Raw genomic sequence first — 18455 nt, 5'->3', positions numbered from 1 at the left:
ATTACTGTATTTACTGATGTAAATTGATTTAAATAGATTTTTTTTATTGCAGTTCAATTTATATTTCTTGGTACTATGTTCCATTAATAAATGTCCTCATTCACCTTATGATAATATGGAGCAACACTTGTGCAACCTGAATCTGTTTACTGTTAAGCTGACTGAAACTATAGTCGGTGAAACTACACTGACTATAGTTTCAGTGTAGCTGATTAGCCAACCCAACTAGCATGACCAAATGCCTCAGAAAATCTTTGACAAAAGCAGAAACACCAAGATCCAAAGATTCAGAAGAGCTTCAGGTCGCTATTAAAGCAATCTGGGGTTCATGCCTTCATGACCAGTTGATGCTGCAACAAAACTGCTCTTTTACTGGTCTTATGTAAAAGAGCAGTTTTATATATATATATATATATATATATATATATATATATATATATATATATATATATATATATATATATATATATATATATATATATATATTATATATATATATATATATATAAAATCTGGGTTATTGGTTTCTAACCTCTGTAAATCAGTATAACTCTGAATAATGCCTTCACCACGCCACGCCATCTGCACTATTTAAACCTAATTACCAAACTCAGTTAATTTGCTGGAGTTGTTGTGAAGCAGAGCACATCTCCTCGGTGTCGCACAGCGCCCCCTGCCGTAACTCTTTGGCACAAGCTTGGCTGAGGACGCCTCTCTTTCCTCAGTTCGCTGATTAGCAGCTGCTGAGGCGGCGTTGCCCGTATGGTGGCTCGACGCCGTCCGCACGGCTCGGCGGTTCCCGTAATGGACGCGAGGACCCGGGGCGAAGCAGCGCGCCGCATCCCCCCGGATGGCGGAGTGGAGTGAGCGAGGATGCGCTTCCCCAGCTCCATCTTTGTGTCGGTGTCTCTGTTCACGGCCGAGACCACGGCAGCGCTGTACCTCAGCACCACGTACCGCTCCGCCGGGGACCAGATCTGGCAGGGTCTCACCCTCCTCTTCACGCTCGTCCCGTCCGTCCTGGTGCAGCTGACCCTCACCTTCGTCCACCGGGACCTGAGCAGAGACAGACCCCTCATCCTGCTGCTGCACATCCTGCAGCTCGGTCCCATTGTCAGGTCAGAGCTGGCATGTTTGTCTGTGGAGATGCAGTGGGTTCCTCCAGCTGGGCGCCGCGTCAGACGGGGACACTGACGGGGACATGTCCCCGTCAGTGGCGTGTGTGCGTGTGTGTTTTTTTTTGAGTCGTCTCTAACCAGCGGGGATGTAGTTGCTGAAAATGCTCTGCGCACATGCTGTTATTGCTTACATCCCCTCTCCGCTTTTTGTCTGGTTGTCCTCGTGTTGATGCAGCATGATGCACGCGAGTGTCATTTAGATCGGAAGTAAACATCTGATCAATAGAGCCATCGATAAGTTCCACATTCCTCTTGACATTTGACAGCTAAGTATTCACACCTTCATGAGAATCGCCCACTCAGTGTCTGATCCGTGTCTCAATATGGATCAATTCTCGGCGGTGATGAAGGAACCATTAAACCAAACCTGCATCTCTGCGGTCTGACTGGACCATCTGGTTACAGGAACATGAGACTGACTAATCTTGCTTTTAGAAAACAACTCCCTGTGGTGCACACACACCCACACCCACTCTGTGATCAATGTGCAAACAGCAGTAGATCTACTTTGGTGTAAAACCGACGCACCACTCTAATATCTAGGCTGCTCTGTGACAGCTGACTTAGTGGCTGATTTGCAGAGCCACTAAAAGTGTTTTGCATCTGTTTTGGTTATCTGTGTTTAAGCATCTGCAGTGGCTTTCAAAAGAAGGACCTTTTTTGCATTGTTAATGGCACAAACAAGATTGTTATTTTGTGGGATTTTACTTACGGTAGTATACCAACACTAAACAGTCATCAATTGTGAAAGAACAAAAATACACAGCACGGCTTTTTCGGTAAACGTTTAGTTTCTGCTTTTTAAAATGTTCATTTTTGAAAAGAAAACATTTCTTGATGGAAAATCCTTTCCCATTTGCCAGAATTGCAGCTTCTTCTGAAAATGTTTGTTTTATGACACATCTGCGTTTGAACAGACAATGCCTTAAAGATTTTAATGTTGGGCAGACAATGCAGAATGAGGAAAAATCTTAGTTTTTCGGGGCTTCCTAATTATTGTGGTGCTCTCGTAAAACTGAGTTACAAACATGTGAGCGTTGTAGAGCCTTAAGTTACAGTACTGTCATCTAGCAGCTCTGAAACTGACACTGTTTGCAGTCAAACCCCTGAAGTATTCGAGAGGTTACGACTCGACATGTGAAGAAACCCTCGGTGTGGCAACGCCTCAATGTGTGGCCGACTCGGTGACGACCTGTTTTGCTCTCACGTTGTTTCCCAGGAGCAGTCTCTGTTCCCTCCAGTGCTCATACAATCATTACTCTTCAGACATTTACATCTTCCCCGGGTGAAGCACGGTTCTAAGAATAGCGCATGTCACTGCAGGCTGCTTATCACTGACAGCACAAGCGCAGAGGGGAACGTCTATCTCTGCTGCAAACAGCCAAAGCGGCATTTTCTTGTCTTATCCAGACACAACAATGCTGAAATCATCTTCGCCATTTTAACTGTCTCTGCAGATGTGACACCAACAGTTGTTGGGCTGGACTCGTAAAACGGTCTTCTCCGTTCTGTGAATTAGTTCTAACTAGTTTTCTTTCTTCACAAATGCTCATTTTCTCTTCTTGGTGCTTCTTGCAAAAATGAACTTAAGTTCATCTTGATAGTGCAGCAGAGCAGAAGTCAGATAAAACCATTTCAGCAGGAGGTTTGCAATCTGTTTACATTTTTCCTTTTGGGGTTTTAATCTGTTTTTAAGCCCTATGGAGCACAAAGTCCACATTTAAAGGACTTTGTGCTTTAAATGTGGAAGTTAGTAAGTAAAGTTAGCAGAGGGACAAAAGTTGCACTGGAAGACCACCTTCATAAAACAACTGTAGAAGCTGTATTTATAGCATTTACAGCAATGTGACTTTGAGTTGACTGTAATCTTGATCCTGGCCAAAATATCTTTTTAAAGTCACATTCAGGTCATGAGAATATCTGAAGGACCGCATCTCTGTCCACATCAGTTCAGAGGTGGAACAGTTAGGCTGGTCAGAGTAACAACTTTCGCAATAAATTGTCCCAGAAGTTATTGCGATAATAATTATATTGTTGTTTTGAGATCATTTTCAATAGAAAAGTAATGCCATGACAATCTACACACTCTTAAAGATCAATACACTTTATATTCTAACAAATATTTAACATTGCAACTGGAAGATATTTTAATAAATATCCAAAACAAATAAAGAAAACCTGCGACAGACTGGCGACCTGTCCAGGGTGAACCCCGCCTCTCGCCCGGAACACCAGCACCTCCCGACCCCACTAAGGACAAGGGTGTTAGAAAATGGATGGATAGATGGAAATAAACAAAACAACAACAACATTTAAATGAATTATGGAGTCTCTGTAAACAAAATTGTTCCTTCAAAAAGGGCGAGATGAGACCAAAACACCAGACTGAAGAAGTTTGTCAGCAAGTTTTTGGTAGAAAAAGAAAAACAATAAATTATGAAAACAGAAATGATCGAGCTTGCTTTAACGTATCATGTGATTAATTGATTTATTGTTTATCGTGACATGCTGTTTGCAGTCAAACTCCTGAACTAAGTGAAAAAACACTCTGTGTATTTTTCCCTCATGTGCTTCTCTTCTTTATTGTGTTGAATGCCTTCCTGTTGTATCACAAACTACCTTACAGTCTTGAGAAACTTAAACATTTTATATTTAATAATGAATGTGAAGCACTCGGAGCTCCTTGCAATACTGAATCTGAAAAACAAAAGTTTCAGTTTTAAATGAATGTGTGGAACCCTTGCAGAACTACAACAAGCTGGAACCCTCTTCCAGTCCCAATCCTTCAAGAGCTCCAGTCGTGTGTCTGATTTTTATGCCGTGTTTTTGAACAGATAAACATTTGGTCTCCCTGTGGAGCTGAGGCTTAAATCCTGACATTGTGCTGTTTGATTGGCTGCTGATCAGCGCCACTCGACCCCCAGCTCGTCTGCCTGCGGTCTGCTCTTCAGAGTCTTTCGTATTGCATTGGAAAATTACTGGCTCTCTCTCAACCTGATGGCTCTTTTGACCTCCATAATGACAAACTAGTAAATGCTGAGGTAAATGACCCTGGCGGTAAAATTACCTCAGGCTTATTGAGCTTCAGCAGCGTCTCAGTGCTGCAGCGTCTCAGTGCTGCAGCGTCTCAGTGCTGCGGCGCTTCAACTGTGTCTGTTCTGGTGAAACACTGAACACCACTGTTGGTGCACGATAATAGTAGAAGCTGGAAATCATATATTCATCATAAAAAATGTGATTGACTATATTATTAAACATAAGTAAAAATATGATCAGCTGTGGCCAATGTTACAATCTTTGATTGATTAAAAAACATATTGATTGATTGTAAACTCCTAAAAATCCATTGTCAATCTGGAGCCATGTGTATATTGTAAGTGAACAATTTAACACTGAAATAGATAAACCTGCTACAATAAGTAGCAGGTCAATTTATTGTACAATGAATTAAAAATTAAAAGCAATAATAATAAGAACTGCTTGAAGAAAGTGTTGCAAGTATAGATTTAGATATTTTCTTCTATCTTAGTGTAAGATAAAGCAGAACAAAATTCAACATCAGTTTAATTGGTTTACAATTTATTATTGCTCAAGCTATTAATACTTTCTAAACCATTAATACGCAGTCATAATTGAGCTATAAGAAGATTTTCAAACATGACTACTTGATTGGAGGATCATTAATTGGTCTAAAGTTGTCACTTACAGCTTCTTTTTCACCCTTTAAATGCAAACGCTGTGCAGAAATAATCCGGTCTGTGCAGTCATGAAGCTTTCAGCTCCTTCACAATAAAGGTGAAAATCAGCAACCAGTTGCCAAGGACATCCTTCATTCACCATTCTTGTGCACGAGATGCCATAAATAATCTGAAAGAACTAAGTCAGAGAAGAAAATGTCAAATTAAGGATACAAGTAAGCTGAAAATGAAACGTAATCCATCCATTTTATACTATACAATGTTTCACAGATGATAGTACATACAGCAGAAACCAAGTCATTTTTATAGTCAATAATGGTGTGCAACAGACTGAGTAATGCAGCACCAGTTTGTCATTGCCTCTGCTCTCTGCTGCTCCAGGTGTCTGGAGGCGTTCTGCATCTACGGCAGTGTGGGCCAAGTGGAGGAGCCCTATGTCAGCATCACCAGGAAGAAGCAGATGCCCCACGAGGGTCAGTCAGAGGAAGTGGAGCGGCAGGTGGGTCAGGCCGAGGGGAAGCTGTTCACACACCGAGCCGCGTTCTCCCGCACCTCTGTGATCCAGGCCTTCCTGGGATCGGCTCCGCAGCTCACCCTGCAGCTCTACATCTGCGTGCTGCAGCAGGACGTGTCCATCGGAAGAGGTGAGGAAGAGGAGTAGGTGTGTGGGGGAGGAATTGGTGCAAGTCTGTCACAAGTGTGCTACCGTGTGGGCTGAGCTGGATGTTGAGTCCAAATGAAGTTATGTAACAACCCCACTGGTACAGATGATGAAAATGCTGCTTTTCTCTCTTAAATGCCTCTCAGGTGAAAACCTTGGAGCAGGGTGTCAAACTCAAGGGCCGCTGTCCTGCAGTAATTAGTCACAAGTACAAAACACTGGAATAAAATGGCTCAATTACCTCCTCATTGTCTAGATAATTTCTCCAGAGCCTTGCTGGCGACCTAATTATTCTATTCAGGTGTGGTGCAGCAGAGGCGCATCTAAAAGGTGCAGGACAGTGGCCCTCCAGGACTGGAGTTTGACACATGTGCCTTAGAGTCAGACTATAACTCATAGTGCTCAGACGCAAACTGTACATGGTACTTTGTCTCTGACTACACTTTTAACAGATTTTGCCTTCTTCTTTTTGTCCCTCTCTCTGTTAGGCACACTGATGGTGATCTCCCTTCTGTCCATTGTGTATGGAGCGCTGCGCTGCAACATCCTGGCCATTAAACTCAAATACGATGACTACGAGGTGGACATCCGACCCATGGCTTACCTCTGCATCTTCCTGTGGAGAGGCTTCGAGATCGCAACGCGTGTGGTGGTCCTCGTTCTGTTCAGCTCCGTCCTGCAGCTCTGGGTCCTGCCCGTGGTCTTCCTGAATTTTTTGGTTTTCTTCTTCTACCCCTGGATCCTCTTCTGGCTGAGTCACTCACCATTCCCCGAGAACATAGAGAAGACCCTCACCAGGGTGGGGACCACCATTGTGCTGTGCCTGCTGACGTTTCTCTACGCAGGCATCAACATGTTCTGCTGGTCGGCCGTGCAGGTGAAGCTGAACGACCCGGACCTCATCAACAAGTCCCAGAACTGGTATCGCATGGCCGTGTACTACATGGTGCGATTTGTGGAGAACGCCTCGCTGCTCCTACTGTGGTATGTGCACAAAACGGACTTCTACGAGTTCATCTTCGCGCCTCTGCTGGTGCTGCAGCTGCTGCTGGCCTACGCCATGGCCATCTTCTTCATGCTGGTCTTCTACCAGTTCTGCCATCCGTGCCGGAGGCTCTTCTCCTCCAGCATGACGCAGGGCCTCTGGGATTGCTCATCTTTCCTCTGCGTCTTGTGTACCTCTGCTTCCCCTCACAACAGGCCAATGGGGAGGGCGGTACTGGAGACATCTGTCCACCAAGAACCATCCAACTACCAAGTTCCCGACACATCCAGCGACAGCGCAGACGACGTGCCAAACGACACCACATATGATGTTCTCAATGACACAATCTATGACGATCCCAATGTGGAAAACGGCATCAGAGGTGGAGCCAACGGGGATGTAAGCCGCAGTATGTCCTGCAATGTCTGAAGCATCACAGCAGACTCTTTGTAACCTTTAAAGTGCCACATCTGTCCCTCTATTGGTCCTCTGATCTCATATTTCAATGTCTGCTTTTAAGAAAAGACAAACATAGAGTCATTGTGGCTACAAACAAACAAATATGATGATCGCTCATATTTCCAGCCAGCACCTTCTTTCCTGCAGCCTTTAGGCTATGCTGTGTAGGGATAACCTAGAGCCAACACATTTAATCTGATTGTATTAGTGTCCCGTTTTGGCATGGATGCATGCAGATGTCGAACCTCAGCTGAGGTACAACAGCTTTTAAGACGAAAATTTGCCAGTTTTATGGCTGTAAGCAGCTTTTTTTTTACTCCTCCAGTAACAGCTTTACGGTTATCACACACTGCTTCTGTGATGTGCTCATACTTGATGATGAGATGTTTCACATGCTATTGTAAAGCACAGGCATTTCCAAGAAGCATTAGTATGTATTTTGCACGTTTACATAAGAAAATGTCTTTTTACTCAACAGTCGAGCAGCCATAGTGACGTGAAATGCTTTTCGTCTCATCACTTTGGATATTCAGAGTGCACAAAACAGACTAACTGTATAAAGAAAAATCACTAAAAAGTTGCTTGTTTTCAATCTTAAATGTAATTTTACATTTGAGAGAATCAGTGTCTTTGCACCGTGTCTGCAAAGGAATTGCCAGAATGCTTCTGTTCGTACAAATACGCAGCATTTAATGCCAAAAAATAAAACATTCTGAGACACTTGAAGTGTTACAAGATAAATGCCTAGTCTAAAATAAATCTAGATTTATATGTGAAGACTGCACCCTTGTTTTCATGCTGTGCTGTGTTGACATCTAGTGGCCAATTACTCAAACTGAATATATATATATATATATATATATCAATTTTTATTTTTTTTGCTTTAAGTAAAAGAAACAACGTACACACTGGTAAAAGTATGGACAAAGACATTTATTTACTGAACATCAATAGTTTTGAAGCTGCATTCAAGGAATTTAACCCAGAAAATGAGAAAAGACCTCTGAACTACATGCACAGAACAAATACTGTCCATATAGACTAATAGAAAACACTATAGTAAATTAACATTTACAAAAACAAGACTTTTTCTTCTACACCTTTCTTGCATTGTGCAAAATCAGGAAATGTAGTCTAACCTTTGCGCTGAATGTTTTATGAGGCATCATGACGTTTAGCATTTTCTAAATATAAATAAGAAAGTACAACGATTGTAAAGAGGATTGAGACCAATTAGTGTTGCAGACTGTCATTTATTTTGACTGAAAATAAGTTCTACCAGCCCGGTTTTCTGAAAATAACCTTCATCCACACGGACACCAGTTCACATACGCAGAGCTGCCCGGGGGAGCTCTGGGAGAATTTCGTCTCAGGACTTGGTGTCTCTTTGATCTCGGCTTCGGAGCTGACGGCGCTTGGAGGGAGAGCGTCTGCAGCTCGGCGCCGCTGTCACATCGCCACAGCAAACACACTAACCACACAGTACATAGTGCGGTTCTCCCACCGGACCGTGCAACTTCCTGAAAATGCAAAAAGGAACAAAACAAAAAACAGCTGCTTAGTGGAATATATCATATTTTAATTACAAAAATGTTGCCTTTAAACAGAATCAATATCTTAGATGGCTGCAGAAATTTGCAACATTAACCAAGCAGTCAAACTGCAATCAATGCAAGAGGTTTGTGAAACAATTTGTTTCTTTGATGTAGTTTGTTTCAAATTACACAATTAGAGGTGAAATCAAAGAAAAGAGAGGAAAGAACAGCTTCTTTGAACATGGCTGGTTTACTTCCATCCTTTAGAACTTGTTACTGATCATGAATCTTTCAAATTTAGTGTTCTTTCTTGATTTTCATGGCACACCTTTTTACTGAAATTACTGTTAGCTTGATGCTTTGGAATGAGTTTCCAAAGCATTGCTTTTAGTCTATGATTTTAAAAATATTCAAATAAACCATCAGCAGATTGTTTAAGCACTTAGTGCCACACAACCCAGCTCTACTGCCTCCTACCGTCTGTGGTGGTGTCCCAGTAGCAGGAATTGGCTGTGTGGAGACCTGCACCGCTCTTCTGCATGATGGTACAATTCACTGAATCACAACAAACAGTGTTACAGACATGCACATTGCACCTTATGTAATTAACCAAGTTCGAGCTTCCTACATCATCACATGTGAATAATGCAAACGGTGGCTCACCAATGTATTTGAAGGGGCGACCCTGCTTCACCAGGTGAGTCAGCGAATGCTCAACGATGTTGGCGGTCCACTGGTTCACTTTGTTGTGGTTATAGTCTGTTCCTCCTATCACTCCTTCGATACACTGAGGCAAAGCAACAACCAGGGGACTGCATTCAAATGAAGTTTGCTACTCTTAATTTTAAGGTGTAAAATCTTACCTCCTTCACCAAGACACTTGTCTCGTCAGTGTTGAAGTTGCCCTGCAGGATTGTTTTGAAAGAAAACATGAAGTTGGTTTTACAGAAGAGCAAACCACTTTTTTTTATTTAGTAGTATAGGTTGAATGTCATATCAAAAGTCGAAACACAGCACTGTTAACACAGTCAATTCAGTTTATATGGAATTAATTTTATCTTTGCTTCATTAACAGACTTTGTAGAAGAGAAAGAGGAGACTCGTGACAACCTTTAAATAACAACCTGACCCAGGGAAATAATCCACCAGGTTTATAAACAGCTTTACATGTTAAAATGAGCTAAATTGAAACAAAAATGAATAAACACATTTTCAGATTCATTCACTGTTATGATTTTGACACAACACAAGGGTTAAGTTGGCTTTTAAATTAGTAACCTTTTGGTCAACTGAGTTTAAAAATCCCATGTTAGATCTGAATCTTATCCTGCAGATTAGGACATTATTTAAGGCGACACTTTAATCCATAACTTTATTTAGTTTTTTTTAAATCAGATCAACCTTAAAACCCTGATTTGACGCCGTTAAGAGGCCAAATAGGCACATAAATAACTGAAATATCATCTGTCTTGTTCTGAGACAAGACAGACAATTTAACATTTTCAGCTTAGCTATATATTACCCTGTCTGTTTTATTGAATTAAATCATTTTGCAGTACATGGATGGGCCCTCAGTCAGTACAGCCGTCACTGTCTCTTTTTTCATATCTCAGATGTTAAACAAAGAGAAAATGATGCTGAGAGAGGAGAGCAACCACACCCATCAGCTAACTGACCGCGCTAACAGCTAACTGCTGTGACAAACGGACACGGATTTAAAACGTCAACCGTAGAGCTTTTTATAAACGTATAAGAATAAAAAAATAACTTTACATCATCCCCAGAGGTGTACTCCTCCATCCCTGTCAGCATACAAAACGCCGCCTGTCTCTTCTCTTTGTGATGATCCCTGGTGATGGATGTTTTTCCTGTTGAAGCGCTTCCTTCTTCTTTTTCTTCTTCTTCTATCTGTGAGAGGTTTGCACCGAGTGTTGACGCCGCCTACTGGTCTGAATTATGACTGCATCGTGGGCTGTAAAGGTTTCAGGGATTTGTAAACTCCGTTGAGTCTTTTTTCTTTCAGTGGAATGAAAATCCTGGCAGGGGAAATAGTTTGTAATATATCAGTTCGTTTAACTGTTCACACTTTTGAGTGTGAACAAACGACCACCTTCTTTAGGAAAGCTTCAAAATCTATTTCACATGCAGTCATTTTTGAATTACTCCTATACCTGAAGATCCTTTAGAGACACACATTTTAACAGCTAGTATTGGAAATGAAGCACCTGCATCTGTTTCAGTGTCTTTAATTTAAATTTTATTTTATTATTATTATTATTATTTAAATAAACCTTCCATTTAATGTGCCTCAGTTTGTCAGTTTGTTCTGAAATATTTCTTCTCGGACAACCATTTAGCTAGAAATAGAATAGAATAGAATAGAATAGAATAGAATAGAATAGAATAGAATAGAATAGAATAGAATAGAATTATCATATAGTGTTACATATTGCTGCAAAGGTATTGACTGAATGGATTCAATAGACTTTCTTTTACAACTTTCTACCAGTTGGCAAAATAAACTTAATATGAGTGTCTTTTATAACCAGGACAAAATTTAACTTATGTATGATTTGACACATTTCTAGATGTAAAGTTGACCTGTTTGTCTCATGAAAGTGCCTTGCAATGACATTGGTGGTAAATTAGAGTCCAACAAATAAACTGAATTGAAAAGCATGAAAACACTTTGCATGGATTTTTCAATTTGCCATTATTATAAGAAAAAAAACAACTATTTCCAAAACATATGCAAAAACAAATATATATAACCACAAACCAATAGGCCCACCATTTAGTTACAACAAGATGGTACTTAAATGGTTTTTTATCTTTGATTTCTTTAATATGTTCAAATGTTCAATTTTTTTTTTCCTAGCCAATTTTTCATCAGCTGTCCCCCGACCTGTGAGCGTAATTCAATAAGAGCAGCTTGGAGAGAAGTGCATTAGATCACGGAGCTCTCAAACGAGGTTATTCCTTATGTACCACAGCAGCAAACGAGATCAATATCTGCTGATCTCATCTGCGTCTCACAGCGCTGTTGATCTAAACTGACCAGTGTTTCACGGTCCCCGCGGTCACTGTGCGGCTGGCAGCTCCTCCGAAACGGAACCAGACTCCCGGCGGACGGCAGCAGGGAAATCCACGGTACATAATGTGGGCTGTGAGAGCGAGGAGATTCCCACAGCTCTGCAGCGATGTGCCGCTCCGAGCGAAATCATCCACGGATTCATTCATAAAGTCACGGGAATAAAACTGTAGCATTGGAAGAAGAAGAGAAAGAAGGAGGGGGGTGGAGAAGTGGGGGGGAAGACACATCTGTGGGGTTGCGTGCGTGCCCCCCACACGCACGCACACACACTGACACGCACACCACGCCCCCTCTTGTCGGGAACACCCTGGCGGTGGATCTCTGCCTTCAGACGGCGCTGAGACGCACCGACAGGCGGACGCACTCGGCGCGATTCCCGGGACTGATTTCCTCAGCCTGCCCCGCTGCTCTGCTGGAGAATCCCCCCCACCGCCAGGTAAGGCTCTCCTCTGCGGGTCAGTCCAGTGCAATTCTTCTTATTGTTATTGTCAGGCCTCATGTGGCTCAGCCGCTGTCGCCGGTTTGCAGTTCCTGTCTGATTCTTTCTTTCTTTTCGTTTTTTTTTTTTTTGGGTGATTTCTTGTTTTGGGTAGAGGAGGAAAGGATGGGAGGGGTGCTTTCGGTCCATCATCACGACCTCGGTGGACCGGGAACACATGACCGGGAGCAGACAGCCCACTTCCCCTGCAAAGTTAGGCGCGTTTAGGCAGGTGCAATGCAGCAGGAAAGCTCCTTTTCCTGCTTTCAGCCGCCTCCACTGGCTCGACAACAGATGAACCAATGCATTAGTAAAATACTGATCTGTAGCACTTTAACTTCTTCCTTGCAGGGAGGTGGAGGTAATTAGATCAAATGATAAAAGTGGGTTTAAATGCCAGGACAAGAAGAAGTGAGCACTTTAGCAGGTGTATGTCTGCTTGTTTGATGCTGACCCTGGACATGGGTTCTCCAGGATGTCCCGGCTCTCCTCAGGGGTGAATGGTGTTTCTGGAAAAGGTCACATGTACATGCTGCTGCTGTTGCTGTTGCTGCTGTTGCTGCTGCTGCTGCTGCTGTTGTTGCTGCTGCAGGGTTAGATGTCACAATGCACTGAGGAAGACACAGGCTGACCACAGGCTCCACTTCACAGGTTTTTGGTTCATCATCAGATATGATGATCTGAACCAAATCAACCAGATCATGGGGTAGAGATGCAGATGTTTGCAGTGTCAGACTAATTGTTCATAATTGAAGCCCCCGCATAAGACCAGAAAGATCAGGATTTCAGGTTAGGTTAAGCTGAATATTTGGTTCATATATTTTGCTCTTATCCAGTCTTAAAAAGACGAGGCAATTTGTTACCTGCAGAGCCAGAATGAATACAGATTAACTGAGAAAGGATGCAGAACTGTTGAGGGTTTTTTATTATTTCTTTTTTACTTTCACCTCTGATCTCATCACTAAAATTAAGATATTTTTTCTCCACTTGTTGTTCAAGGAGTTGTGAATTTATGTCTATACACAACCTTTTGGCTGCAAGCATTGATCTGTATCCAGTCCAGCTGCCATGGTGAAGTAAAAATATCACTAATATATATTCAGCTTTTCCAAGTAGCTATTTCACTTGTCAGATGCATTTGGCTGCTGGCCTAAGTGGGTACTTACACTGAGTGAGTAGCTACAGAAAACATGTTATTGCAGTAAGCAAAGTGTGTGTGCTCATAGCTCACGCTCAGTCAGACTGGATGGAGAGCTTGTGTGAACAGTTTTCAGGTGCTGCTACTGGACTTTGACTGGGCCATTCTAACAGTTGAATATGCTTTAATCTAAACCCTCCCATCGTAGCTAAACCTCTCTCGTTATCTTGGGTGTTTTGCAGCCTTTAACAGACCATTCATGTCTGCAGCTTCCTTGTTCACACTAGAGGAAAATAAACCCACAGCATGATGCTGCTTTGGCTAGCTATGTTTCATTATGACCTAACTTTGTTCTGTTGCCTTTCTAGATGCCTATTTGGGTGAAAATTGGTTGCACTTGATTTTATTAGGGGCTTCATTATACACACCATTCTTTTTACTATTTTTACTGATGAATAAATATTTAAAAACTGTATTTCACTTCATTGTTTTGCACTACTTTCCTTAGCTTCATCACAATAAAGAAAAGTTCTTTAGAAATACTCAAAACCTTTCACGTGCAATGCAAGAAAGAATGAAGAAGTTTAAGGATATCAATACTTTTTTTATGCCACTGGACTTAAAGTGCTGTCATAACATTGTGTGGCATTACTGTGATAACAATAAAAGTGACAATAAGAACTATTTATTACTCCTTTTCACATAAAGAAGCATGATAAGTGTCACTAAACTGCTCACAGTAACAGCATTTAATCATATTTTCAAATGTAATGATAACGTCATTAAACAAACAGTGGTAAAAATACCAACGCTAACGATTCCCAGAGAGTCTTGGTGGTTTTAAACATCATCATGACAACACTACATCAAAATATGATGTAACAAATGATAAACGGTCTGATAAATATCCACTCTTATTGTCTAAAGGCCTTGTTGTTAGAGGCATGTGTTTCTGATTCAAATGATCTCTGCTAAAATTTATGCTGCAGTGAATTTCACAAGCAAGAAGCCAGGGTTCGGTTTAAGATATCCTATTATACTGTAATTTGTCACAGTGGCACTCCTCCAAATTGGTTCATTTGGCTTCCATAAGCAAAAAAGATGCCGTATCTGCTGAGGCTGTTTTTATCATTGTCAAAGGAATACCTCCCTAATGATAACTGAGCCTTTGCACAGCACTCAGGCTGGAGGCAGTGGGAGAGGGGTGGGGGGAGGAACAAATGGATGAGCAAAGCAGCAGAGAAAGCCAGCGAATGCTGGGATTCCCTAATTTCTTTCCATGCAGGCAGTAGAGCGAAAAGAAACCCCTGGGGAGAGCAGTCACACAACATTAGAGGACTGCATCTCCACGATGAGGCAACAGAGAATGGAGCCCTTCAGCACCACAATGTGTGCACGTGCGCTGACAGATATAGACGCAGTATTATAGCCGAGGTTTCAGGCTGCAGCTCACCCTGTCAGACTGATGCTGTGTCACAGGTATTCCAGGCCATGGAGCTGTTCATCACGTCATAAGTCACTTATACTTTCTGTTATTTGAGCAGCCATAACGAAACCCCTTTTGTTTACATGCAAACAATATATTAAGGTGTGTATATGAAGGAAATCTGAGACGCACCGCCCTGCACATGCATGACACAACACAAAATTAAGATTCACTTCTATTTATTTCTCAGTAGCAACAATTTTGCCAGAAAATTAAAAGAAAAAAATTCCCCCAGTAGCTGAAGCATTTCTTTTAAATGTATATAATTTTCTAATAATAGCATTGTGAAACTTCTATACATGAGGCGCTCGATTGGCGTCACGCAAAAGATTAAGCTTAGTTTTTCTCTGCACATTACTCACCAATTACTATTTTAAATTTGTTTTTGTTTATCTTATTGGACAAGAGAACCTTTGTATTCATAAACGCAACATATTGTCCAAACACTCGGACAATATGATTGAGAGTAGAAATGTGACCACGGATTGTCTTCAAGAAAATGTGGCATCCCATTGTAAAAAATAAAAACAAATTCTGCAACTTTCATATTTAATTTCCTCTGTCCAGCATAAGGAAACTTTTCCTCACATTGGAGAAGAGGTGGATTAAACTCTGGACAGGTCACCAGTCCATCACAGTGACTCATCATCTCAGCAGAATGTTGATTTAATATCAAAAGGTAAATTGCCGTAAGATACTTATTTGAAACAACAAGATGAAGTTATTTTTGTTTCTAAGCAGGTAGTTGATAAAAGACATAAAATGTCCTCAAATTGCATCTTTTAACTGAAATATTTTCTTAATTTTTCCATCAAGCGTTGCATGTAGTTGGTATTTAGGGTGCAAACAAAATATTCAGCAGAAATGATTAGCATGTACATTAGTTTCTTGTTTTGAATGAGTATAAACTGTTTGTTCTTGAAATGAGTTGCATTAGCTGGCAGTCCAGTTTAATCTCGATCAGCATCTAAAGTTGAATTGGATCATGATTTTGCTTCACTTCGTGTTCCACTGTTTTGTGGTGCCGAACTGGTGAATACTTTCTGTTTTAAGTGTACGTCTGAGATACATGTGCAGCAGCCTTGAACACATGAGAATGATCTGCTAAGAGACAGATTAGATCCAGATTAAATCTGCTGATAGCCTGAGCTTCTGTGTCCGAGCTAATCAGAGCTGTTGTGCTGAATGAGATGTGCTCCCTGGAGGGCGGTGTTTTGTGGGGTTTCCCTCCCATCCTCTCTCTCACTCTGAAGCCGTTCCCGTCCATCGCTTCACAAAGTGTGCTGCATGCTGATTTTACATGCAGCCTAAAGCTCCGTTTGGACTCAGAAATACATCACGCCTCCTTTCAGCCTGGGCCGCAGCGAGGCAATCAGTGGGAAACCTATCGACACGACATCCATACTCATGCTGCTGCTAAAGGAAGAAAAAAAAACTAAAAGCAGAAATGCAATTTGGAGGAAGAAATGGTTCAGTTGAGTAATAGATTGCAGTGAAGTTAGAGGGCGCTGCTTTCATTTTGCCCTCCTTAAACCTGGAAAATGAGGACACTTACCTCTGTAGGTGCTTTGAGCAGCAGATATTAAACAGCAGATAGTAAAATCCTATGCATAACTACGTGCAGATTTATATCGTATGAAAAATAATTCTAAATGTAACTTCTGGCACTTTATTGGATGCCTACCATGATGTGCTGAGTGGAAAAGTCAACACAGCTCTGACTCACTTCAAACAGACATTAATGAGGTTTCTGTGAATTTGAGATGCAATAATGTCACGTTTAGTGAAGAAATATTTTTGGAAAGACGAAAAGGTGCAGTAATGACACGGTAGAAGAAGCTGAGTTTGGAGCCACAGGGCAGGAGGAGAAAACCAAAACAGAGATTTATGGATGACGTGAAAGAAGACGTGAAGTTAGTTGGTGTAAGGGAGCAGAGGATGAGGCTAAATGGAGACAGATGATTTGCTGCAGGAGAGAATCTGACAGAGAAGAAGAAAGAAGATCAACCAAGCTAAAAGAAATTGACTGATTGTGAAAATACTGGACTACTAAGAGGCCAGCACTGCATTCTGATCCATCTTCTCTTTCTTTTCATTGAGAGATTCATCATCAGGTCTTTTCTCATCGGCCGACAAACATATCATCAACTTGAATTTCAACTTTTAAAACCTTCTTTCAATTTTGCAGCACCCAACTCTGCTAAACCTATAAGTGCAATTTGGAGTTGTGTGTGCTTCTCTGTGTTACTGACCCTTTTTGTCAAACAACAAACCAATTTCTATGTGGAAGGCCTAAAGCATAAAGCAGAAAGGGCATTTATTGTTTGCAAAATAGAAAGAGAGACATCCTTTTTTTTCTCCCACAAAGGGAAAATGTGGATGTAACAGCAGCATGAATAGTTTCTAAATAGTTTCAAGAGATCAGACTGAATTTTGACAGCTTTTCTCTTCCATATGCGATGAACAATTGTTGATGCGGTTTTAAATAACGACTCTGTGAACCTTTAAGTCTTATAATCTTGGAAAATTATCTCTATCTTCCGTCAGCCTCACCTATGTTTGTTCTGGAGAGCAAAGATTGTTCTTTGTGTGGGTTTATTTACCAACCTTCAACTTCATTAGACTTGAAACTGAATTTTCCATTTGCCTATATGACTCATGTCATAACTTTGTTTTTATTGCTGTTTTTATTAAGACTACGCAGACATTTCATCTGTTTCGGAACCTGTAATTAGCCTGTGTGATGTTATATAATTTAAGGAGTGATTCTTTATTATTTCTTTGTCGTTTAATAATGTTCAGAAAAGTGTAGCATTTGTCCCTGAAACATATTCGCCTGATTACCACCCATACAAGCTGAATCAATTAATAGTTGTAAAAGGTTCATTTCTAAGGCTGGATGTAGAATTCAACATTAAATAATCAAATGTTTTATTCATGCAAAGAGATTAAAACCACAGAAATTTGCAGATTTATAGTTGCTTGGATCATGACTTGGGGGGGAAACAGAAGACACGGTTATTGTATAAGAACAGTGTAAGGAAATTTCATTTTTAGATGATAGCACACCTCTACATAGAGATCATTAATCTTCGCTCTGTTCTGTGAACTGTCTGAAAGAGTTGATAGAAGCAATAACCTGACAGATAAAAGGCTCCTTCATTTGCTCTCTGCCGAGCTTCAGGTCTGTCTGCAGAACAGCAGCGGTGAGGTTGTGATGTGCGCGTAATTTAGTTTCGACAGCAAGTAAAGAAACAGAAACTACTCAGATCTCTTACCTCCTACAAGCCAGATGACAAATAAAATATCTCCCTTAAGTTTCCCCTAATGATCTAATTATTATCCAGATTATTCTAGTTCCTTCTGATTATGTTTGATGTTATTTGATTGATTAAGTTAAAATGCACAGTTAGATCGTGAGGAAAAGGTTTTGCTTGGATTAGCTGAGGGATTATAGCTAAGATTAATTATTCTTGTTCATTTCAAACCGTACATTAAATACTGCAATGTAATTTTGTGACTGATATGCAGAAAATAATTAGATGTTAACCTTCGATGTTGTGAACCGGACGTGTTCCCTTGTGACAGTGTTTACATCGCAGTCATTTGCTGTGCATGCTCACATAAAAAAATAATCTTCTCCAGGAAATTTTGGTCATTTTATTTGCCGTATGTCACGATTGACATGTTTTACCCACTGTTTTTCTTTCCCAATATTTGTAATTCTTCAGAATCGTTAGTGC

The 18455-nt window shown here is 41.0% G+C and overlaps 3 protein-coding genes across 5 annotated transcripts in view; 2 read left to right on the top strand and 1 right to left on the bottom strand.

Moving 5' to 3' along the window:
* The first annotated feature begins 639 nt into the window (after window positions 1-639).
* xk (X-linked Kx blood group (McLeod syndrome)) lies at window positions 640-7758 on the top strand. The gene is made up of 3 exons (XM_055032448.1): window positions 640-1118; window positions 5258-5520; window positions 6026-7758. Exons 1-3 carry the CDS (start codon window positions 874-876, stop codon window positions 6949-6951), a joined length of 1434 nt encoding a protein of 477 aa, XP_054888423.1. The 5' UTR covers window positions 640-873; the 3' UTR covers window positions 6952-7758.
* A 135-nt stretch (window positions 7759-7893) lies between these two features.
* Window positions 7894-10452, bottom strand: LOC129360874 (dynein light chain Tctex-type 1-like). Its single transcript, XM_055031353.1, has 5 exons — window positions 10290-10452; window positions 9380-9421; window positions 9180-9303; window positions 8994-9071; window positions 7894-8501 (listed from the first exon to the last, which is right to left on the bottom strand). The coding sequence occupies exons 1-5, from the start codon at window positions 10326-10328 to the stop codon at window positions 8431-8433; spliced, it is 354 nt and encodes a 117-aa protein (XP_054887328.1). The 5' UTR covers window positions 10329-10452; the 3' UTR covers window positions 7894-8430.
* A 1466-nt stretch (window positions 10453-11918) lies between these two features.
* Window positions 11919-18455, top strand: part of sytl5 (synaptotagmin-like 5) — a 43336-nt gene continuing 36799 nt past the window's right edge. For all 3 annotated transcript variants that reach the window (XM_055032226.1, XM_055032227.1, XM_055032225.1), the window contains exon 1: window positions 11919-12046. The gene's annotated coding sequence lies outside the window, so the exon portion shown is untranslated. The remainder of the gene's footprint in view (window positions 12047-18455) is intronic.

Source organism: Poeciliopsis prolifica, unplaced genomic scaffold (assembly GCF_027474105.1).
Source record: "Poeciliopsis prolifica strain line A6 unplaced genomic scaffold, Auburn_PproV2 SCAFFOLD007, whole genome shotgun sequence".
NCBI classification, from domain to species: Eukaryota; Metazoa; Chordata; class Actinopteri; order Cyprinodontiformes; family Poeciliidae; genus Poeciliopsis; species Poeciliopsis prolifica.
This window is presented reverse-complemented; position numbering and strand designations above follow the sequence as displayed.